The 26,477-nt window shown below is 33.5% G+C and overlaps 1 protein-coding gene across 1 annotated transcript in view; it reads right to left on the bottom strand.

Moving 5' to 3' along the window:
* The window catches only part of LOC136983806 (carboxypeptidase D-like), a 148,248-nt gene that overhangs the window by 23,114 nt on the left and 98,657 nt on the right, over positions 1-26,477 (bottom strand). Inside the window, exons 13-19 of the mRNA XM_067280663.1 lie at positions 16,626-16,797; positions 16,438-16,546; positions 14,386-14,532; positions 14,138-14,318; positions 12,614-12,809; positions 12,394-12,529; positions 2,500-2,631 (exon numbers count right to left, since the gene is read on the bottom strand). Of these exons, the coding sequence (XP_067136764.1) occupies positions 2,500-2,631; positions 12,394-12,529; positions 12,614-12,809; positions 14,138-14,318; positions 14,386-14,532; positions 16,438-16,546; positions 16,626-16,797 (1,073 nt within the window). The remainder of the gene's footprint in view (positions 1-2,499; positions 2,632-12,393; positions 12,530-12,613; positions 12,810-14,137; positions 14,319-14,385; positions 14,533-16,437; positions 16,547-16,625; positions 16,798-26,477) is intronic.

Below are 26,477 nucleotides of genomic sequence, written 5' to 3' on the forward strand. Positions count from 1 at the left end.
AAATGACTATTCAATTTATTAATTTTGTGGGACAATTTATTATATTTAATTATTATTTACAGTAGAGCATTGTTTATCCGAAAGCCGATCGACCGAAATCATTCCGGTCGGCAAATTTAAATTTCTGCCAGTGCTGTGGCACTGCAATCTTTGGCTATGTCTTGGGCTACTCCAATATTTTTTTTGTTGGTATATGTGTGTGTGTTTTAGCTGGCATCACTGGCACTTTTGTGTGGTGTTTTTCTGAGGACTGTGTGTCGGGACCTGTATCGTGCTGAATCAAAATCTGTTTCCGTCGGGGACATTAATTTTGGATCTGTGAATTTATACTTGTAACAGATCGTGCTGTAGTTGTACCGTTCGCAATGGTGACTAAACGTAGTGTTTCTGATAAACTTAAAATAATAGATCAGTTGAAGTATGGTGCTAGTGGATCAAGCTTAGCTCGGAAATATGGAGTAGGAAATGCCACAATATTGGACATTAAAAAGAACAGTGATGTCGTTAAAAAATTTTCATTAGGCTTAACATCGATGAAAATTCAACACAAAGCGACATGCAATGGAGAAAAATTTCAACGTGGAATAGGTTAATATATTTTTTCGTACGTGATCGGTTATCCGAATAACCCCAGTTGATTCGGATAAACGATGCTCTACTGTATTACACTGTTGACTTGGTATAACACACTTCTATGAAACACAGACAACCTGTGGTTTCCAATTTATTGTCTGGCCATTTCAAATTCTGCTAGTTTTATTTCATCTTATTGTAGCTGTTGAGTTAAATTGGTAGTTAACAGTACAAATTTTTTAAAAATTGGTATAATTCACAATATTTTTTGGCCACATCTATACTTTATAATTGCTACTGCATAAACACAACTTAATCCTTGGGGTGGTCTTGATATAGTACAAGCCAAAAAAAATAGATGGTAAAGATGTCTGAACAGGATGAAAGATAAGCTGATAAACAGTGGGTTGGCATGTGATATGGGTTGTTCTTACATGCGGCAGATATTGTTTCTTCTTAGAATGTGACCTCATACACAATATGGTCAAATATCTTGGACCCCAAGGACATGTTATATCAAGTTAATGGTGTACTTATACAGAAATTTTACCTTGGAAACGCTTTTCATGCCAAATAATATTGCCTTTTGTATTAATTAAAAATAAAATAAATAAAAATAAATAGGAAAAATTAAAAATGGTCAAAGATCTAGCATTGGGTTATTCACAAGTATAATTGTGCTAATGATGAACAATCAAATCTAATTAGCACAGTTATATTTGATGAATAATTAAGCTTTAGATTTTTGGATATTTGAATATTGGACTTAGATCTAATTCTATACAAATATAAACCAATCTTTCTACAGAATGTAGATATTTTTTCAATTGTAAACTTGCAGACAATAAAAAATGCCAAGTACACAATAAGGGCCTTTATTGTCATTGGGAATTATTATAACAATTATGAAACAATATCATATGAAAGAAAGAAATAAATATCAGAAAACACAATATTAAATTACTGTAGCCTATATATTCTAATTTCTTGCATTTTTCTAATCAAATGAACAATAAGATAATATACTTTGTATTTCAATATATTTCATGTAGATTAATATCAAACAATAGTGAAATTATTGTGGTGCATATTTTCTAAAACATAGGAAATTAATCTAACTTTAATATGCTGATGGTGATATTACAATAGTGAGCATAAATATATTTTTAATAACCGTATTATTATATTGTGTCTTGTTATAAACAAGACACAATATAATAATAATCCTAAGAACAGTCTTATGTTATATTCATGATTAAGAGTTCATGCTTTTGATGAAATTCATGTGAGAAATAAACAAATATTTTTGTTTAGTACAGACTGTTAATTCAATTTACGTACATTTTTTTCACTGTTCCAACTTTAAATATTTGTCAGTTAAAGAAACTTAAATAGAATAATATTAAAGCTACACACTCAAAGTTCTTATAAATTCATGAAAAAACCTACATTATTGGGGTAACTATCAATAAATCTCACATTTCTAAATACTTTTAAACTCAGAGAGTTAGAATAATTTAAAATCTTTGGAATTCCAGTGAAGAGCTGACAGGAAATAACATAAAATCATCCCCTTTGAATGTTAAGAATTTTCTTGGAATTGAATAATTTGAAAAGTTTGAATTTGAAGACTATATTTTCTTTTAAAAAATGTTTATATTTGTGCATGTGGCTCCTGAAGATAGACTTTGTCAGTCTGAAAGTGCTCTGAAATATGAGATTAACAAGCACTTCAATAAAATGTCCTGAATCATGAATAAATGAAATTAATAAAATATTTTGTTTTACAAGTACCGTTTCAGACTAATTTTACTCTTATTTCTGAAGTATCTTGCTTAGAATTAATGTGAAAATAAATGTTTGATTATATTTTATTAAAATTACTTTATGAGATTTTCTAATTAACAGAATTGCCACTTCTCATACCTTTATCTTTCCGAAATGGATAAGCAGTGACCAAATTGCCTGAAAACAATGACACAGATAATAAAAAGGGTACATTCTTTATCCATTGTTTAATTGCTTCTGTTTCACTTTGGATGACAACTTCTCTTGAATCTAAATAAAAAATACAATTTACTTTACAAAATGATTATAATAATAATTGTATTCATTAAGTGCACAAACTTATACATAACAATGTATTACTAATAAATTTTGGAATATTTCTAAATTTAAAATAGTTTGGTTACACTCTTGTAACGTAACAGTCAATACATATTTAAAAATTTTCATCTGTGTAATGCTTTTGGAATTATATATATGATTAAAAAAAATATTTAATGTAAACTATTAATCATTTAATTCAGTCATAAATGATTATTTTGATCAAACTTACATAATCAATTATAATTCAAAAATTTTTAACAGTAATTTTTACTATTTTTTAGTATAAAAAAATTAAAATTTGTATTTCACAATTTTTCTATTACAACACTATTAAATAAAAGTCTTTGCTAGGCTTAGTAAACACTAGTGTTGTGTTGTATTCCAAAGACACTTGGCAAGTTTTCCATCAAATATCTTTATTCGGTTTAGTCGATACGGTACGTTATCGTGTACACGTTTCTATAACGTAGGCTTAGTAAACACAACACTAGTGTTTACTAAGCCTACGTTATAGAACGAGACACGGTTTCATCAAACAAATCAACAAATCAAAGGAAACTAGAAACGGCGAGACTCGTCGAACAAAAATGCAAAGAAGTCAACACCAGGACTACAGACAAGAAGGGAAAATACAAGTCAAGGAAATTTTAAAAAATTGTAATGTATACTGGTTTATCCACAAAAGGATTAAGACAGTTTTGCAAAATTTTAAATTATAAAAAGTGTAACCAACAGTTGACCGAAGAGGAGCAAACCCCGAAACGTGCACACGACAACGTACCGTATCGACTAAACCGAATAAAGATATTTGATGGAAAACTTGCCAAGAGTCTTTGGAATACAACACAACACTAGTGTTTACTAAGCCTACATTATAGATTGAGACATGGTGTCATCAAACAAATCAACAAAAGAAAGTCTTTACATTAATTTTTTTATATAAATTGAAACAACTCTTGAAATTTATTTTTCATTTAAAGAATAAATGAAAAATAACCTGATATATAATATAAGCCAGATGAAGTACCAGATTTTTTGGGCTATAATATGACTACTTTTAATAATTGGAAACAAAGAAATTTGTATTAATTATTAAATTAATTATTAAATGTATCACAAAATGATAGCCTAACCACCTATCTCTTGTCAGATTTCTTTGAATCCAATTATTAAAAGTAGTCATATTATAGCCCAAAAAATCTGGCTGGAATTATTTCTATAACTTTTTTTTCCTATACAGAAAACAGAATAATAATAGTGATACAGGATAAATCTTTGAGTAGGACCAAAAAGCAGTTAATTATGTTTATATGGCTATTCTGCAAATTTCTAAAAGATAATTGTGTTCCTCAATGTTCTACAAAATTTAAATCCATTATACTCTACATCATGCATGTCAAACTCATATGATATTGCGGGCCACATGATCTATTTTGTATAAGTCGAGGGCCGCATGTTTTCAATATTCAAAAAATTAATAAAATACAATTTTTAGAATGATTATATTATGTATTTATTAGACTCAATGTATTGTATATTATACGTACATAGACATTTTATATTTCATATTATTTTTTAAACTTAAACTATAAATATTTTATATTTTTTATAAAAAACAATAATAAAAGTTATAATAAAAAAAATAAACAAAATCACAGTTTAGTATTACTTTTTAGAAGATATTTGACAACGTTTTTCACAAAGCGAGTCATCAAAATTTGGATGAATATATTGAGCTGATGCAATTTTTAAAATTGATGATAAATGTTGATCGGTTAACCTTGACCTTTCTGAATTTTTGTTATTTTTCATTAAAGAAAATAGTTGCTCGCATAAATAAGTGCTTCCGAACATAGCCAGTATACGGGTAACAAACGATAACATTTTAGGAAACCGATCTACAGATAAATATGTATAAAAATCTGGAATTCCAACATCCATATATTTTTGCTTCAGCAAATTATCACATAGGATTTCAATTAATTCCATTTGTAAGTTTTCATCAACAGTTTCAATATCGATAGATAGAGGCGAAGTAAAAAGACAAAATTGTAATTCACAGCTTTTAAAATCAGAAAATCTTCGATCGAATTCCGTTTCTAACAATTTAATTTGGTGAGCATATTCTGTAAATTTTAATTTAAGTGATTTAAACAATAGATATTGACAGCTTTCAAAATGAGACAGGTTTTCTTTTTCTATTTGTTTTCGCCAAAGTGATAATTTTTGTTTGAAAGCGTTAATATTATCAAATAGCGTTGTAACAACACGATTTTTGCCTCGAAGCTTAAGATTAAGTTGATTAAGATGACTCGTAATATCAACTGAGAAAGCCAGGTCCTTTATTCATTGTCCATCTTTTAATTAAGCGCATTCATAATTTTTTGTTTCCAAGAAAATTGTGATTTCGTCCAGCAATGTAAAGAATCGTTTTAGCACTTTATGACTCGAAAGCCAACGAACTTCTGTATAATATAGTAGATCGGTGTATTCACATTCTATATCTTCCAGAAATGAAGCAAATTGACGATTATTATGTCCATGTGATCGAATATAATTTACAATTTTGGTGACTATTTTTAAAACATGTCTGATATTTAAAACTTTGGAGCGCAGTACTTGCTGGTGAATAATACAGTGAAAATGTTCAAAATTATTATTACCATGCTGTTTGCATGTTTCTTTTAATCTTGCAACAACTCCTTTAGTAATACCGATTGTGGTAGGTGCACCATCAGTTGCGAGACAAACCAACTTTTCCAATGGTAACTTATACTTCTTCGAAACTTCCATAAGTGCATCAAAAATATCAGCTCCAGTGGTTGCATTGTGCGTAGGAATGATTTCCAAAAGTTCTTCACTTATTTTTAAATTAACATCGCATCCGCGAATAAAAACGGCCAGCTGAGCGATATTTCGAATATCTGTACTTTCATCAATTGCAACAGAGTAGGCTTGAAATGTTGATATTGTTGATTTCTCAAATTATTGGCTATTTCATCAACTCTGCTAGCTACAGTATTTCGACTTAAACTTACACTTTAATTTTTTTTTTTTTGTGCTGGACATAATACTTCCGCCGCTTTAATTAAGCATTCACTAATAAATTCCACTTCGGTAAATGGTTTTGATCTGCTTGCCATTAAATGTGATAATATATAACTAACTTTTACAGCAGCTGTATTGTCTTCAACAGATTTAGTGAATACACTTTGTTGTTTTTGAAGGAGTGATTTCAATTCCGACAATTTGTCTTCATGAAGTTTTGCAACATATTGGTCATAGTTTCTTTTATGATTTCTGTCATAGTGCCTTTTAAGATTATATTCCTTAGGAACTGAAATAGAGTTTTTACATATCAAGCATAATATTTTATTCTTGTCTTGGACACAAAAATATTACAATTCCCATTTTTCTTGAAAATTACAATGTTCCTCTTCAATTGACCTTTTCTTACTCATTGTTCTTGAAGTTAGTCAAATTTGAAATACCTCTTTTCAAATTAAACAAAACGTTTATGACAACTATTTGACGTTACATGAACTTACAAGGTTTACGAGATTTACAAATCACAAAAATTATGACGTTTACAAAGTAGATTCACACAAACAGTCAAAGTTCCAAAAGTCACCATTCTTAGATCTGTCGAAAAGACACCTTGCGACGTATACTTCGGATACAGTTACTCGGAACACTCCTCCCGTCACTCGTCACGGCAACAGTAGATGAAACACCTTACGGTAGAGCACACAAATGTCCGCCTTGAAGTTCCAGCAAAAACTTGACTTTGGAGCCAAAACCTTTCCTTTTATATGGATTGTAGCAATCGCTGATGGACCGATCAGTGCGTAGCAGTCTTCCACGATATTCGCCGGCCAATTATCATTTGTAGATTCAAAGCCGCGACCGTTATTCAACCATCTTTCGCAGCGTCGACCAATTTGAATTGGTTGGACGAAATACGAAACGAACAAACACAAAAAGGGCGGGAATCGTACAGTTCAAAAAAGTTCAAACTTTCCACTTCAAGGGTCAAAGCTTGATATTTAAAAATTTTTAAAAAGTCTCGGGGGGCCGCAACCCATGTGTTGGCGGGCCGTGCGTTTGACATGCCTGCTCTACGTGAATTTTCATTTGAGCATTATTTTAAAAGTAGACTAATGTTTTCGGAAGAAGCAACAGGAGAGCTTTGAACTTTTTAATTTATTAATAATTAATTTTTTCATTCTATATTTAAATGAAGCAAATCAATTTAAATATTTAATTTATTTTCATTTACATCTCACGGCCTTAGACATGTAGGAAAAATTTGAGAGTAATGATGAAATAAACGCAAATTTTTGGCTTGATAAGTTTTTCTGTCTTAGAAAGGTTTAACCTCTCATGGGTTTTACTGTATTTACAAAAGATTTAGTTAAATTTAAAAACTATTTGTAAGAAAGGTTTATATAACTGATACATTTCTTCTATAAGTAGTAGATATTAATGGTGCGGTTTTCTTTATATTGTTTAACTATTTACAAAAACTCAGAGAACACTTTGCAATAGTTAATAAAAACAACACCATAAACTTAAACAATGGCATGGAGATAAATGTAGTGTGGGAGGAAATGGGAGGGACTTAAGAAAAACAAATAAACTGAAAGAAGGACCGTTAGAAATGCCTTAAGGGACAGAAACATCAACACCTGGTAACAGACTGTCTAAATGTTATAAAAAAAAAAGGTTAGTTCACTATAATGTTAATAATAACGCAATTTGTAATAATCTCTTGTAATAATTCTAATTTGTGATAAATTAATCTAAATAATTTGTAATAATTCTTGTGACATGTACAAAAAATTGTAATAATCTTATATAACTTGTATAAAAAATTCAACTACAATAATCAATATAATAAATATGTTCTCTACCAATTGTAGAAATGTAACGCCTGATGAGGGGTGCAAAATAGACAAAAAAGATTGCACCCAAAATGCATAGTGGAATAAAGAATAATGAGGATAAAACCCAATAGTCTTTGTCTCTGATAAAATGCGGTACAGACAAAATAACAACGGTTGAACTAACTGTGAAGTTAAATCAATTAATTTTAAGAAAAGAAAAACTTTTTTTAAAGAAATTGATATTTAAACAAATGATACATTTCTATTTAAATTACAATTCAACTTTTTTGTATTTTTATTGTCTTTTATTAAGAGTCTGTTGTATTTTGTTATTTTGGGGATACTATCATGTCTTTCAGTATTGCTCCCATACTTTTAAAGTAAAAAATAACTACTCAAAGTCAATAAAATATCTTCAGTTGTTTCAGACAATTTTTAAAAAAAATTATTGTTTTCTTTCATATACATATTGCTGTTGAAATAAAATAAAGGTCTGATTAATTGGTGGCTAATGATAAATTAAAATGGAGATTTGTCCATTTTTAACTTACAGAATAAATTCAGTTTATCTCCTATTAATGTCAGAAATGTCAACGTATTACAGAAACAATTCTCTTTTGTTGTATATCTAAAAATTAACAAGCAACTTTTAAAAGATTTTTTAAAATTTTTAATAAATTTCACATTTCTAACATTCTATTGTATATTTTAATTCCATGCTTTATTCTTGTCTTTATACGTATTGTTTCACATGTACTGGACAAGACCATCAGGGATTGGATATCCTATTACAAAGTTATGGGATCTTATGGGAGCATTTCACATATTTGTCCAGCAGGCAGACACCAGATACCCAGTCATAGGTAGCCAGAGAATGTCTAGGTGTCCATTATCAGATGCCAGATATCTGGCACCAGATATACCAAGGTCATTGCAACTGTTCATACGATACATTCTGTAAGTGTATGGAAGAAGCAAGAATATACAGTTCTGATAAAAATTAGAAACTCGATGTTTAAACTGATTTAACATCGAGTAACAGATCAACAGAATATCCAGCATCAAATAGATGTAAAATTAGGCTATTTGACTTTTCAGTTCAATATTACAGCTAAAGATGAAAGGAGTCTTCAATAACTTTTCTGGTAATAAATTCTAGACTGTTATCACTATAAGTCAAATTATATTTTAACAAATACTTCTGCTTTGTGAAGTAAATTAAGTTAAAATTATTCATCATCATTTAATGTATTGTAGTCAATTGTGTATTCTGTTTTCCAAAATTCTCTTCCTCTGTTACAAACCAAAATAGTTCAGTTTCAATATATATATATATGAATCTAAAATTTGTCTTAATACAGTTTTATATGACTGGATTGAAACTGAACTATTTTGGTTTGTAACAGGAAAGAAAATTTTGGAAAACAATACAGTAAAATCTGTCTATGGCGACCACTCACGGTTCCTTCAAAAAGTGGTCTTTTAGACAGGTGGTCGTCCAATACAGGTGGTGCTGTAATACCGTATTTCCGCATGTATTTTGCACACAGATATGGTTAAAAGCCATATATACTAAGCAAAACTCGAGGTGAGCAAAAATAAGAGAATTTTTTTGATGATTGAGCTACATTGGGACTGTATTTTATTCTTTTCGGATAACTCGATTAACAGAAGTCGTCGTGATTTTATAAAACAGATTTAATACCAATATTTTAACGATTAATACAGTACAGGTAACCCCTGTATAACATGGAATTACGTTCCAAAAAATTACCATGTTATGCGAATCCGTGATATACAAAACAAAGAACTAGTACAAAAAAAGGGTTAGGTTCCAAAAATTAAAAAACATGCTATTATATTTTCATAATTAAGATAAATATCTTTATTAAAATTTTCTTAAGAAGTGATACGTATTAATATAAATTAAACAATGTTTTCGTCGTCATCACCAAGACCTATTAACCGAAAATTTTTAATCTACGTAATGGTCCCAACGGTTCAATGCTTAAAAACTGGTGACGGAATAAAGCAAGTATGGAATTAGGGAAACATCTGGCAACACTAAAAGCAGAAGCGTCGAGATCTGTCAACACTGAGAGAAGTTTTGATAAAGACCACGTGTATCGACAAATGGCGGGAAAAGAAAATTTACATACTGTACTTAAGTACTAATAGTTCACGAAAATTATGCATGAAAATCTGATAGTACGAAAAATGTCAAATGAGGTATCTTTCGCACTTAAAAGCTTTATCACATTTATTGAACAGGGATTTCCCTATTTTTCAATTAGATAAAGTTTGCTTTTAACAGTTTTTATTACATTTCATGTTGTACGAGGGTTTTACCCAATTCTCGAACCGTATCAGAGTGAATCCGTGCTGTAAAAGTGTAAGGAACCGAGTCCGAACCTTATTTTTTATTTTATTATTATTTCCGTTTTATTATCATTTTGTTTGGGGTTTATGTTTATTTAGGACGAAGGTTCCCCACCACTCTCTTGTTAGTAATGAAAAATGAAGATAAAACAACTCACGGAGAAATAAGCGCCGTAGGAAAAATCTTGCGCACTTGCGCTGCCCGGCGGAAGTAACACTCCGCAGAAAAAAAAATGGAGGGGGAGTCCCCACAATCACTAGTAGAGAAATACTTGATAAACCGTCTTAAACATCCCAGAAAATTATGATAAATATTTTGTAAACGGTTTATAAGCTTTGTCGGAAACTTAAAGCTGCCAGAAAAGAAAGTTAATGTTAGCAACTAAGTATGTAAATAAGAGGAGTAACCCAGCTCAAGTGTGACGTCACCTCACAGTATAAAACCCGTACGTTAACCGAAGAAACAGAGGTGATTTCCAAACCGAGGTGATTTCCAAATCGAGGCGACTGTGAGAGCGAGGTTAATTCGAAAGCGAAGTATTTTCTGATAGAAGTCCAGATTGATAATTGGACAATCCAAGGTGCTAAAGAGGAGTTCGATTGACGATTTGACGATATCGAAAGGATTGAGGAAATAGTTTCTTCGTATAGTGAGGTGACGGATAGACGTTTAGTTAGTAAGAGATTTTGTTCATAGTTGCTAAGTATTTGATTTGTCAAATTTCAAAGGGGAATTACTATTAAGTTAAGCTAAGTAGCTAAGTTTATTGTCGGGTTGATTTGTTGATTTTCGTTAATAAATTTTGTTTGGAATTATTGATATTTGTACGTAGTACGTTCTAGTTGCTAATTAAATATATTTGAACTTTTGATTTGACTTGATATTTATCGTTGTTCTTACTAAATTTTCGGTGCACGCTTAAAAGCCCAGGCCTGGCAAACTAATCTCGAATCCGCGTAAAGTACCCGTTAGGTTAACGGAAGTTTTACCGACCGTAATTATAGTCGGTTTCCTAAGATACTAAAAAAAAAAAATAGTACTTTACAAAAGTACAGTGTTATACAGGGATAGTCCCAATTCTCAAACCGTGTTAGAGTGAATCCATGCTATAGAACTGCCGTGTTATATGGGGTTACCCGTATTTGCATTTTCTCGATTAAAATGTACACTTTCTTTTTTCCAAGATAATTAATTCAAGTTGGTTCTCTTTGTTTGCTCCTCGGTTATGTGTATTACGTCATCGATATAAAAGGGCATGGTATCTCTCCACCACTTTGGTTTTGGTTTCTGTGAGTTTAATTTTATTTTAACTTTAAAATACTGTATTTTTAAATATTTAATATTTTCTTAAGTACAATAAAAAATTATTAATTAATAATAAAACGATTTTATTATTTCTTCTCCTAATACGATTTCATTACATCAATGACAATCGCAGAATCGAAAAAGGAAGGTTGCCCGTAAAACTGATTTTGTGTTAATGCGTTTATCGTTTGCCTGCGAAAATTACTTGAATATTATTTTTATAAAAATATCACGGAAATAAGGTAGGTTGATACAGAAACTATTTATTGCACATGTACTGTAAATGAGCTTCAAAAAAATAAAGTTCATCAAACGATGAGATCAGCCGATTAATTTTATCATATAAAATATTTTATACCCCTAAGGAAAATACTGTTGGTCTACGGTAAAATAAATTTCATTTTCCCACAGTTAAACTTTACTACTAATTGCCATTGTGATAAATCATTTTCACTTTTTCTAATAACTTTAACCCGATCTTCTAACAGCAGCATTTCACATTTCTTTCGTTTTTTGGACAATTTTGAACAAACTGAAATGAATTTCTTTTGTTGCTAGACTAATTCATTAACACCTGCACCTAATTTCAAGGGTGGGAGAAATGTCCGAGATGGGTTTGAACAAGAATTTAGACTAATTCATTGTATTAGGAGGGGGAAACGTTGTCGAGATGGGTTTGAACAATAGTTTAGACCAGATGTATTTGTGGAAGTGGTCACTTATTACAGTTGTTGTATGTTGTTTCGGACCAAAAATCGATGCCCGTGGTCAAGTTACAGAGGTGATCGTTTAATACAGGTAACTTAAACAAAGACTCTATATATAAACTATTCCGTGCCAAAAATTTTTGCCTGTTTTGACAGGTGCCCGTCGAATGCAGGTGGTTGCCTAAGCAGTTTTTACTGTACACAATTGACTACAATATATTAAATAATGATGAATAATTTTAACTTAATTTACTTCACAAGCAGAAGTATTTGTTAAAATATAATTTGACTTATAGTGAAAAGAGTTATATATGTTATTTATGTTAACATATATATTATATATTAAGACAATATCAAAAAACTAGATTAAGATATGACAACAATAATATTTAAATACAGAAATATGTATTTAATGTAAATAATAAATACAGACCAAAAAATGTAGTATCCAGATCAACGCTGTTACTATTTAACATTCCCATTTTGCTATAGCAATTGTTTCGTATTGCTGCTACCGCTCCATCTGGATTTAATAAAGGAGCAATATGGATTCTTGTAGATTTCACTAACTGTAAACCATACATTCAAAAAATATTAATTTTTATCAATAAAATTAATTGTCTAAATAGCTGAACAAATGAAAATATAGTTACATTTGTAATAGTTGTATCTTTACCATAATGTGTCAGAATGAAAGTGGCAAACTGTAAAAGTAATTCGGTTGTAATGATTTCATTTCCATGCAGACCAGCACTATACATAATTTCAGGTCGTCCCGGTAAATGTTTTTGTGGTGGCATGCCAATTTCCAGAACCCATATATCCCTTTTCTGTTTAGTTTGTCCAATACTACACAAATTGAGAAATTTCATTAGTATACAAAATCTTTTAAATGAAACTTTTACTTTTTTTGAATCCATACATATAAAACTAGAAATTTTAGAAACTAGAAAAGTGATATTTAGTTTAAACTGTTCTGAATCACAGCAAAAGATTATAATATGTGTAATCAGAGTTTAACCAGATGGATCTTGTGTAGTCTTTAGCTTATATATAATTTCTATTTTAAAAATTCAGCAATTTTTAAGAACTTTTATGCACTTCTCAGGTCTTTAATGAACATACAAACTATTAAAAATTGTATATTCTAAAAATAAATCATTTCTAGATTAAAACAAGTAGATATACTCTTTACATCTGACTTTGAGAAATTAACTCACACAGACAAACGAAAAACAAAGAAATACTAAACCTTTATTCTTAACAGTTCTGTTCTCAAAAATTCAAACAACCCAAATGCATTTTGCCTTTACAATTCGGCCTCGTCGGTGGATACAATTAACTGCCGGTTGCTGTTCATTTTTATGTCTGGTGATCTCTTCCCAGCATGCATCTACCTTCATTCCCGTATTCAGATTTATTATATTTGCATATGTTATAATACAAAAATGTTCTACAATTCTTCTTTTTAAACAGTTTTTTACTTTATATAATGTTTTAACATTGTAATAATTATAATTGTAAAATAAATAGAAATAACCACAGAGATTCTTGTCTTTTTAACCTAATAGCGGATTCGTGTTTTTTTAAACGCGTTTCCAATTTTCTTCCAGTTTCTCCAATATAATATTTTGGACATGGACATGTACACGACAACCTATAAATGATTTCGGCAGTCTCTAGTTGTCCTTTAAGTATATTTTGATCTTCACTATTTATAATATTAAATATATTCATCAGCTTGTTTTTCTCTTTTGTCACTATACATATTAGAAAATTTTTTAAAAACTGGTTTATATTTCTCAAATAAATTATTTATATATGGAAATTTAATATATAAATTGTGTTGTTTGATTTTTAACTTTATATCTGTTATTTAAGTAACTGTTATACCACTTTGTAGGTTCAAACAGATTTTGAAAAATCCGTTTGAACCTACGATCAAACTGAAAATTTAAACGACGTGTGTAACGAACTGATATTTAATGGATATCAAACATCCATATAGAAACTGATTGGAACCTGAAGCAGAGCCCAGAAGAGGTTCGAAAGCATTTGTTTGTCGATATTTATACGTGATCACACCTTAAAAGGTTCTGGGTACGTAATTTTTATAGTATATTGATTTTATAAATATAATATTAAAATAAACTATACTTATTATTGTAATTTAGTACCTGTAAATATTTGTTATAGAAGGATTTAATGATGATAAACTATGCATTACATTGACTAATTCTGAATAATTATGATATTCCAGTTTTGCTTCTAAAGGATCTAGAATAATATTTAATTTCACTAGTTGTTTGTTGGCTACTTCAATGAAAATGGTCTTAATTTCATATCCAGGAGCAGTAACTAAAAAATAAAAAAATAAATTATCATCTAGAAAAATAAATATTTATATCAACAAAAAAGAAATTACCATAAATTGTATATTTTCCAACAGGAAGCAATGCCCCAAACATTCCTCTTTCTGAATCTGTATTAATACGAATGTCTTTCCTATGAAAATTCACTTGAAAGTCCTTTATAATAACTCCTGACTGATCAAATAGTTGACCTCTAACTCCTGAATTAGTATAATGTAAGAATTTAACATATATTATGAAATAATTTTTAAATACATTACAAAAATTCTGTTAAAAATATTTGCCTATAAAGAAGAGCAGTTTTTATTTTATGTTTTTCAGAAGTCAAACATGAATCATATTTTAATTAAATTTGTCAAATCAGAAAAAAATGGTAGAAAAGATAAGGGCTATGTACAGTTTGGTTCACAATGCCATACTAACCATTACAAATGAAATGAACACTAACCAAAGCAAAATGTTGTTTGTTTGGTGACAAAAATTTAGTTAGAACATGATTGGTTAAAAAGGCTTCAAACATTAGTTAGGAAAAGTTTATAGGTCAAATAAACCAAAGTTTGGCAAAAGTTGAGATATTTTCAACTCTAATGAAATAGTTGAACAGTCATCAAAAAAGGATGAACAGGCAGTTCTTATCTACTTTGTAACAGTGTGTATGCAAATGTGAATCTAGCTTAATGGATTCAAACTAGAGATAGGCAAATACTGTCTGCAAATACTAAAAAATATTCAAGATTCAAGATCTTGTACATTACAGTGATAAGAAATAAATTTGAATATTACGAATACCTCCAATATTGATTGCACTGTATGTACAGTTAAGTGGCAGATCCAGAAGTACCCAAATAGGGCCAACTCAAAAATTTAAAATATTTGGATAATTATAAGTTCTGTACCTATTATTAACACATGCATAATGACTGTATTGCAGATGGTCTGATAATTTTATTTGCTATCATAAATACTTTTTAAAAAACATTTTGAAGTTCAAATAAACAAATTTTAATTTTTTTTTTGTGTCAATGGTTTCCCCTTTTACTGCACACAGAAAGTCTGTCTTTGGCACCTCTGGTTTAATTTGTGACATGAAAAGAAGCAGGATAGATCAAAAAATTACACTGTTGTTAACATAATGTCACACACGACCTATGCCATAGTGTCAATTTATGGTGCTGTAGACAAGAGTTAATAAGATAGTTGATAGATGGTTATCCTTACGTCGGCATATGCAATACAATGGCTCCATGCTAAACACAAGACTGAGAAACAATATTTGAGGTATGCCAAAGCTCTCCTAAGTTCATAACCTAAATACTGAACCTGGACTGAAGCTCAATGTTCTCTGCAGCATGCTAAATGGACAGTTGTGGTTAACAGAATGTATCCTGCAGGCCTCTAGGAGTACAGTTCCACTTAAAGCAATCATTTTTATATAGTAAACCTGGAAACACTCATTCCTGTGACTAATCTAAGACTCCTAGCAAGGTTGCTCGTTGCATTTAGGAACGAAAAAAAAACAAGCTTATCATGGCATTGTAATACTAGGGCATTTGCTGCTGAAGGATCAGCTGATATTTTCATACCATCAGAACCTCTGCCAGACCCTTGAAATGACATTTTGTGGGACATATAAAGCATGGGAGACTGTTGTTCGAGTTTGTCCTGCCTTGAGCCACCCAATGATACTTCGTCACATAACATTGTTGATACTAGTTCTTTAGCCATATTTGTCTAATTCAAACAACTTTTACTTCATGAAAAAGAAAAACTAACATGCTGTTCTGCAGCTACACAATGTCTGGCTATAATGTGTTAAACTGTCTCTTGACATGACTACAGTGTCACCACACATCCAATGAACACAGCAATTATACAGAATTGTTTGGAAACAAACATGGAACTGTTTAAGCGTAGATACTAGTGATGTAGTTTGACATTTTTTTGAATTAAAAATTATCCTTAATTTTTGTATGCAAGCATATATTATTATATTATTCCTGAAAGAATCATATTGTGATATACAAATTCAGATAAAATATTCACATTTAAATTTCAAATGTAAAAAGATAAGACAAAAATTTTTTTCAAATGTAAATAAAACTAACCTTGATGTGCTTTTTCAATAAAAGATAAAAGGGGTTCTAAATTTTCCATCCACAACAATGGAAGATCTGATGGAGGAGGATAATTACAACAACTGATGTGAGCAGTCATCTAATAATATTAAAAGAGAATTTATTTTAATATAAAAAAAGTTTAGAAATTTAATTTTAATACTTAAAGTCTAACTTACTGCAACAGTTTTATATTTGTTATAAACAAACTGCATTAAAGAACCATTAGTATCGCTCGATTTGGTAGAAAATTCGCATTTATTATTTTCTGATATAAAATCGTTGAAAGAAGAATAAGAGTCTCCCAGGGAATGCATTATTGATTTATCAACATTGTCCACAATAGGATACCTTAAATAAATTATATTCGATTTAAATTTCTGTATTAGCAAAATAATAGTATTTAATATAGATATATTCCAAATCTCATAATATAATCAAAATGGGTTGATAATAATAATAATAAAAAGCATATACACCATAAAGCAATCATGGATTCAAAAGGCACTCCATGGCAGACATCCCTACGATCTGGCCCAGGATTTTGTTGACAAAACTGTGTCAAACAGCCGGTTAGCTTGGGATGCCTCTTTGGGGAGACAGAAGGATTGATGATTGCCATACAGGATCAGGTCATAACTACTAAAAACTACAGAAAACACATACTCAAAGATACAACACTAACAAATGACACATGCAGAAAATGTCACATCTTGACAGAAACCATACAACACATCACTTCTGGTTGCAAGCTCTTGGCACAGACAGATTATTTACATAGACATAATCAAGTAGCAAATATAATACACCAAGAGCTTGCAAAGAAACACAAATTAGTAGACATCCACAAACTATACTACAAATACATCCCACATGCACAAAATGTACTATGACAGAACCATAATCACAGATAAAACAATTTACCACAACAGACCAGACATCACACTCATTGACAAACACAATAAAATCACATACATTATAGATATATCCATTCCAAACACTCACAATATTCAAAACACATGCACTGAAAAAATCAGCAAGTATACAGAACTCGCCCAGGAAATAACATATCTGTGGAGTATGGATAAAGTGCCTATTGTACCTGTCGTTCTCTCCTCTACAGGTATGATACCACACACACTACACAAAAGCCTGGGCACACTACAATTGAATAGCAACACATATATCACACTACAGAAGGCCACTATATTGAATACATGTCATATTGTTAGGAAATTCCTGAATATAGACACACACACTGACACACTTTTTTAATTTTTGTTTTGTTTTGGTTGCTATACCTTGATTCTGGTCTGGCATAGTATACAGCCACTGGTGTCAACTGGGTTTAACTCACCAAACCCAACATAATAATAATAATAAGTGCAGAGCCCAAACAGTTAGGAGTTAAAAGTTGAAATTTTGTACACAGTTAGGGTACATAATGAGAATGCACACTAAGAAGGAATTTTTGGAAATTCCACCCCATGGGGGAGAGGGAGAGGGTTAAGGATTACCCTGAAGAACTTGGCTTCTGTTGTACTATTTTAGATGCGTTTTTTGTGTTTTTGCAGGAAATCAAACATATTTTTAAACCTATCTAAAAATTTTGTAATTAGTCTCAGAAGAGGGGACCTAATTCTTGCACCTTGTGAAAACGGGTAAGATCGGCTATAGTTTAATAATCTTATCATTACTATCATCACTATCATTACTTTTTGCCTGAGCAATGCTGGGCTTATCTGCTAGTAATATATATATAAAATTTTATATTGCTTACTATAAAACTCTAAAAACAGATTCATAATTTTGTAAATTGAAATTCTTGTAAAAGTTATTTTTTCAAATTGCACTCAAAATTCATGAGCAATGGCATAGCAACAGAATTGGCATTGATGGCAAAAAGTAAATAATGTCTTCACATATGACAAAATTAAAAATTCCTCAATACACATACATGATTTGCACCTACCACATTTGATGCATAAATTAGCATATCTTTTCCAATTTGACTATTTTTAATATTACAAGTCAAAACTGACTTGAAAAATTGTCCACTAAAACTAATTTTTTTAAAATTTTTGTGCATTTCTGTGGCTGTTTTAGCCCTGCTTTGTCAAATTTTAACTGACCATTTTCTCTCAGTACTCATATGTACTGAGATAAAATTATAGAAATAACAAAACAAATAACATAATATCAGTGTTCTATATTTTCTATTGATAAATTTTGATACTCATATACTACCTAATTGCTAAATTATATATTAATACTTTTAAAATATATCCAAATAATAGTTATCATATTTAAACAACACTTTCCGGAACCTTTTACCGGTGTTAGATGCAAATCGAAAAATTTCCGTTAACGTTTTCAAACTTGGAAGTTCTTCTTCAGACGGTAAAAAACGAGAAACGCAGAACGAATAATCAAACGAGTTATTTTTAAACCAAAATCGAATGCTTCACGATGCAGCTGTTCAGACATGCGCATACGGTGCGAGTAGATGGCGATTAAAGGTCCGTGTCGTTCCTCGTTTTTTACCGTTTGAAGAAGAACTTCCAAGTTCGAAAACGTTAACGGAAATTTTTCGATTTGCGTCTAACACCGGTAAAAAGTTCCGGAAAGTGTTGTTTACATCCCCGGTGTTCCTTGATGTATGTAGATAGTTATCATATTTTACAGCATATAAGATGCAACTTTTCCAAAAAACAGGGAAAAAAAAGTTACCCCAAATCTTATATGTGAAGTTGCAATCTCCCATAGTCTAAAGAATTTCCCAAATAGCCTTCAGAAAGAAGACTACAGGTAACTCTACTGTTACCTTAGAAAATGTTATTGTAATTAAACATTATAATAAATATATATATTTATTATATATATCAACTATACTTCTTACTGTAGACTGGATGAATTATAATTCTTTCTTCCACGAAAAATCTTGACAATCCAGTGTGTTTATACAACTGCTAACGTTTTCAACCCCTTCGGGGTCTTCATCAGGCACAGCACAAAGGTAGTTTCAAATGCCCGTGAATGGAACCAAGAAACCAAAGCGAGTTCTATTCCAATTTTTGAAATCAAAGAAATTGGAAGATAAAAATGGAACATTATGCACGAGCTATTATCTATTATCTACGCCTGTGTACTATTTACGTTCGCCGCTCTTTAAATTTAAAACAAATTAATGCAATATTAAGTTATTTGTGGGTGTGGACTTCCCTCATAGCAAAATTTCCAGGCTTGCGAGATGTTGATTGCATCCTTGTAGTTGATGCACGTGTTGTGCAAACCCGCTTTATATATCTCTATGGTCTCCAGCGTTCTGAGTTGGTCCGTGTGTTGCGACATTCTGATTATACGGGCATTTTGGAGGTCGGCAGTGATTCCCTGCTGTGTGGCATACGTTGCCAGTGTGGTAGATAGTTTATTGTTGGCAATGTCGTACCTGTGCTCTCGGAGGCGCTGATGGAGGGAGCGTTTGGTCGAACTCACGTAGACCAGACTTCTATTAAATCTGTCATCCCACAGGGGAACCTCATATACGCCCGGTGCGTGTTTCATGTCCAAATTGTCCTTCCCATTTCGAAGTAAGCTGTATACTGACCGCGGTCTCCTGTAAGTTATTTTATTTCGGGTGCTGGATGCGATTTCTCTGTATATCGCATCTAAATGGTGGTTGTACTCAACTATTTTTCTTGCACTAATATCGGCAGATCTTACCCCGGCTTGTAGGTTGTTACGAGTATTTCCCCGTGCGTACTTGCGTGCCATGTTGTACACTATGTTCCTATCATAACCGTGTTGAGATGCCACTTCCTGGATACGGCCTAGCTCGGCCACTGTGTCTTCATATTTCGAGTTGTGCGTGAACGCGCGCTTAATTAGTGCACTAAAAGCCGCTATCTTATACGAATATGGATCCTCAGAGGAAGCTGGGATGAACAGAGGTACATGGCATTGTTTGTAAAATACTTTATGCGTGATCTTATTATCCCTTATTTGAATGTCCAAGTCGAGGAAATGTGCGGAGATGTTGCTTTTTTGTTCCAATTTAACGCTTAGCCCATACTCGTTGGTGTTCATTGCATTGATAAACCCATTTATGTCTGGTTCAGCCTTCCATATGATAAGGATGTCATCTACATACCTCCTGTAGAGGAGGATGTTGGTAAGGAATGACGGGATGATTTGTTGTTCAAGTCTCCTGATCACTAGCTCGCATAAGTCACCCGATAGTGGGCTACCCATGGGGACACCTCGTTTTTGTACGTATGTTTTGTTATTAAACCGGAAAAAGGATGAGTAACAGAGGATATGCGCCAATTCTAGTATCTGTTTGCGGTGTGTATAGGCGTGTGGTCAGGCTAGTAATATATCCCTGATCTCGCAAAAGCACGGCTGTATTTTAATGGACGGGAACAGTGATACACGTTGATTCTGTAGTGGTAAGAACCCTCAATGACTCCACCAGTTCGATCGGATTCCTGATAGCCCAAGGGTACGCCCTCATTTGGTCACACACAAGTTTGTGTATGGCTGATTCTAAAGCCCTGGTGGGGGATCTGGCCTTGTCTAGGACTGGTCTGAGAGAGGGTAGGTCCTTATGAGTTTTGGCAAAGGCGAACAGCCTTGGCACGTCAGGGGACGCCACAACCGCCCTACGCAAGCCCCACTCCCCAGCTAACTTGGTTTGTGTGAAACGTTTCACCCTTGCCTGTAACCTTTGGAGGTATCCATCTTCCGCGTTTTCACAGTCAGTGTCATTGATGTATCGTTGCATCATAGCCTCGTATGTGCATCTCTTCATTAGTACCAGGGACTTGCTTTTGTCAGCTCTGAGGATAACATTGTTTTGTTGCCTTAACCATTTCCTGGATGCATGTATAAGGCTCCAGAACCCGTCATCTTGCCTCCTCTTGTTGTTTTCGCTTATCTTGATCACCACTTTCCACCTGTAATATTCCTTTTGGACCTCTGGGAGCCCGGTAATCAGGTGTTCCACATCAGGCATAACTTTTTCTGGTTGTATGATATGATCTCCAGGTGCATACAGCGGTCCGTGTTTTAGTGCACGAGTAAGGTACGAAGGGGGGGAAATATTGTCCCAGCAGACCAGCGAGAGATTCTGTGACATCTTCTTAGGCTTCTGTTTACCAATAATCCACCTCAATTTCTTTCGATATCGTTCTGAAAGGCTTCTTTGTAGAATTTCTTGATACAGCGCTACTTTCCTGTTTAGCTCGATTAACATTGCAGGATTTTGTCTATGCATAATATTCTCTAGGTTAATCAGATTTTTGAGTTTGGAGAAAACATTTTTTCTTACTGATCTTATGGCTTTTCTCAAGCATAATTCACGGAGCTTCGGTAACAGCGATTCACATCCCATCGGGAGTCTGATTCGGGCAAATTGGAGTTTTTTTATAGAGTGCAGGAACAGAAACGTATACCCTATGTCGATGTTCCGAATCAGACTCCCGATGGGATGTGAATCGCTGTTACCGAAGCTCCGTGAATTATGCTTGAGAAAAGCCATAAGATCAGTAAGAAAAAATGTTTTCTCCAAACTCAAAAATCTGATTAACCTAGAGAATATTATGCATAGACAAAATCCTGCAATGTTAATCGAGCTAAACAGGAAGGTAGCGCTGTATCAAGAAATTCTACAAAGAAGCCTTTCAGAACGATATCGAAAGAAATTGAGGTGGATTATTGGTAAACAGAAGCCTAAGAAGATGTCACAGAATCTCTCGCTGGTCTGCTGGGACAATATTTCCCCCCCTTCGTACCTTACTCGTGCACTAAAACACGGACCGCTGTATGCACCTGGAGATCATATCATACAACCAGAAAAAGTTATGCCTGATGTGGAACACCTGATTACCGGGCTCCCAGAGGTCCAAAAGGAATATTACAGGTGGAAAGTGGTGATCAAGATAAGCGAAAACAACAAGAGGAGGCAAGATGACGGGTTCTGGAGCCTTATACATGCATCCAGGAAATGGTTAAGGCAACAAAACAATGTTATCCTCAGAGCTGACAAAAGCAAGTCCCTGGTACTAATGAAGAGATGCACATACGAGGCTATGATGCAACGATACATCAATGACACTGACTGTGAAAACGCGGAAGATGGATACCTCCAAAGGTTACAGGCAAGGGTGAAACGTTTCACACAAACCAAGTTAGCTGGGGAGTGGGGCTTGCGTAGGGCGGTTGTGGCGTCCCCTGACGTGCCAAGGCTGTTCGCCTTTGCCAAAACTCATAAGGACCTACCCTCTCTCAGACCAGTCCTAGACAAGGCCAGATCCCCCACCAGGGCTTTAGAATCAGCCATACACAAACTTGTGTGTGACCAAATGAGGGCGTACCCTTGGGCTATCAGGAATCCGATCGAACTGGTGGAGTCATTGAGGGTTCTTACCACTACAGAATCAACGTGTATCACCGTTCTTGATTTTGTATCACTGTTCCCGTCCATTAAAATACAGCCGTGCTTTTGCGAGATCAGGGATATATTACTAGCCTGACCACACGCCTATACACACCGCAAACAGATACTAGAATTGGCGCATATCCTCTGTTACTCATCCTTTTTCCGGTTTAATAACAAAACATACGTACAAAAACGAGGTGTCCCCATGGGTAGCCCACTATCGGGTGACTTATGCGAGCTAGTGATCAGGAGACTTGAACAACAAATCATCCCGTCATTCCTTACCAACATCCTCCTCTACAGGAGGTATGTAGATGACATCCTTATCATATGGAAGGCTGAACCAGACATAAATGGGTTTATCAATGCAATGAACACCAACGAGTATGGGCTAAGCGTTAAATTGGAACAAAAAAGCAACATCTCCGCACATTTCCTCGACTTGGACATTCAAATAAGGGATAATAAGATCACGCATAAAGTATTTTACAAACAATGCCATGTACCTCTGTTCATCCCAGCTTCCTCTGAGGATCCATATTCGTATAAGATAGCGGCTTTTAGTGCACTAATTAAGCGCGCGTTCACGCACAACTCGAAATATGAAGACACAGTGGCCGAGCTAGGCCGTATCCAGGAAGTGGCATCTCAACACGGTTATGATAGGAACATAGTGTACAACATGGCACGCAAGTACGCACGGGGAAATACTCGTAACAACCTACAAGCCGGGGTAAGATCTGCCGATATTAGTGCAAGAAAAATAGTTGAGTACAACCACCATTTAGATGCGATATACAGAGAAATCGCATCCAGCACCCGAAATAAAATAACTTACAGGAGACCGCGGTCAGTATACAGCTTACTTCGAAATGGGAAGGACAATTTGGACATGAAACACGCACCGGACGTATATGAGGTTCCCCTGTGGGATGACAGATTTAATAGAAGTCTCGTCTACGTGAGTTCGACCAAACGCTCCCTCCATCAGCGCCTCCGAGAGCAGGTACGACATTGCCAACAATAAACTATCTACCACACTGGCAACGTATGCCACACAGCAGGGAATCACTGCCGACCTCCAAAATGCCCGTATAATCAGAATGTCGCAACACACGGACCAACTCAGAACGCTGGAGACCATAGAGATATATAAAGCGGGTTTGCACAACACGTGCATCAACTACAAGGATGCAATCAACATCTCGCAAGCCTGGAAATTTTGCTATGAGGGAAGTCCACACCCACAAATAACTTAATATTGCATTAATTTGTTTTAAATTTAAAGAGCGGCGAACGTAAATAGTACACAGGCGTAGATAATAGATAATAGCTCGTGCATAATGTTCCATTTTTATCTTCCAATTTCTTTGATTTCAAAAATTGGAATAGAACTCGCTTTGGTTTCTTGGTTCCATTCACGGGCATTTGAAACTACCTTTGTGCTGTGCCTGATGAAGACCCCGAAGGGGTTGAAAACGTTAGCAGTTGTATAAACACACTGGATTGTCAAGGTTTTTCGTGGAAGAAAGTATTATATATATATAATATTAAAACTTAAAACTATTAATATTATATAGTTTTAATAAAAGATTATTGTAAACATATTATATATATATATATAATATGTTTACAATATTTTTTCTTTTTTTTTTTTACAAATGTTATGATCAGCTGATACTGGTTCCATGTGCTATCCCAGACTAAAGTCAGGGCATAGCTATCCAAACAAGTGTTACATTAAGCTTTTATGTTATTGGTATATATGTCAACATCTAGAAACTTCCTAACAATGTGACGTGTGTTCAATATTGTAGCTTTTTGTAGTGCCATGTATATGTTGTTATTAATTAAGGTTTAATGTTTTTTGACTTTTGTGTAGTGTATGTGGTATAACACCAATAGAATTGTTTTAACACTATGAATTGTTTTATCTGTGTTTATGGCTCTGTCATAGTATATTTTGTGTGTGTCATTTACTAATAACTAATACTGCCTGTGAAGTATATTTGTAGTATGGTACAGTACCTGGGCATTTATTAATCTGTGTTTGCGTGCTAGCTTTTGTAACCAGAGGTTATATGTTGTATTGTTTCTGGCAGAATGTGGCATTTTCTGCAAGAGTCATTTGTGAGTGATGTATCCTTCAAAATGTGTTTTCTGTAGTTTTTAGTGTTTATGACCTGACCTTGAATGGTAATCATAAATCCCTCAGTCTCTCCAAACAGACAGCCCTTAGAGATTAGTTGATGCAATTTGTCAACCTAGTCCTAAGCTAGGTCATAGGCATACCTGCCATGAAGTGCCTTTTGGACCCATGATTGTTTAGTGGTGTTTGTGTTATTTGTGTGTTGAGCTATGTTCAGATGCTCAGAGTGTAAGTTTAAGGGTGTATGGTTACTGTCTGCAGAGTTATAGCATTATGTAATCTTGATGTTTGTTTCTTGTTTTTTGTGGAAAAACTCCTGCAGTATCTGAATTTGTTTATAATGAAGGTTAACTATATTAATAAGGCCATGGCCACCTTCTTTACAAAGGGCTAGTCTTTCTACAGATGATTTTGGGTGATATTTTCTATGCTTTGTAAGTGTTCTTGTTTTCCTTTGGAGTTCTGGAGCTCAAGATCTGTGTGTGTGTCCACTGTATAATTCCAAAAGAATAAGTGAGTACAGGGATGACATGTATTAATAGTTTTAATAGTATGTTTCACATTTAGGTGCATTTTTAGTACTGCATGTAGTCTGTTCTGATATTTGAGTGTTAATCTTCATTTTATCTGTGCATATTCTGTAAGTTTGGCCTGTTGGAATCCAAAACATACGTAAAACTCGCCCTCTTCCATGGATTTGATAATATCTCCACTTCTGAGTGCACAGTCTTCTTTCTTCAGAACTCCTTTTTTGATGTGTAGTGTTTTCCATTTGTCTAGACCAGGGGTCACCAAACTATGGCCTATGAGCCAGATCCAGCCCACGAGGTCAGTTCATGCAGCCCACTGCCACACTGTGCCACAAATGAACTAAAATATAATTCCGTTTCTTTTCTTTTCTTTCGAAGACACAATGTAGTGACGTAAACTTAAACACTGGGCGAATTTTTCATCCTTTTTATTCGGTTGGAACGCTTTTTTATTACATAACGCGTTTTGGGCCGATGCCCCTCTTCAGCCAACTTCTAAATCCTGGTAAGAGCTTGTATACCGTTAAAAGCTGGTCCGTACCGTTAAAAGCTGGTCCGTAAAATTGAAACGGCGAATATCATCACCTAAGAGAAGAACATGGCCCAATACCAAGACAACAAATACCAACAAAGGATAAAAGATTCGTACCCTTGGACTATTACATCCGTCTAAACTACCGAATGAGGTACGGACCAGCTTTTAACGGTATACAAGCTCTTACCAGGATTTAGAAGTTGGCTGAAGAGGGGCATCGGCCCGAAACGCGTTATGTAATAAAAAAGCGTTCCAACCGAATAAAAAGGATGAAAAATTCGCCCAGTGTTTAAGTTTACGTCACTACATTGTGTCTTCGAAAGAAAAGAAAAGAAACGAAAATACAAAACACGGTTTCCTCAAGATAGAACTAAAATA

This window comes from Centruroides vittatus, unplaced genomic scaffold (assembly GCF_030686945.1).
Source record: "Centruroides vittatus isolate TY-2023 unplaced genomic scaffold, ASM3068694v2 contig_89, whole genome shotgun sequence".
In the NCBI taxonomy this organism is placed as follows: domain Eukaryota; kingdom Metazoa; phylum Arthropoda; class Arachnida; order Scorpiones; family Buthidae; genus Centruroides; species Centruroides vittatus.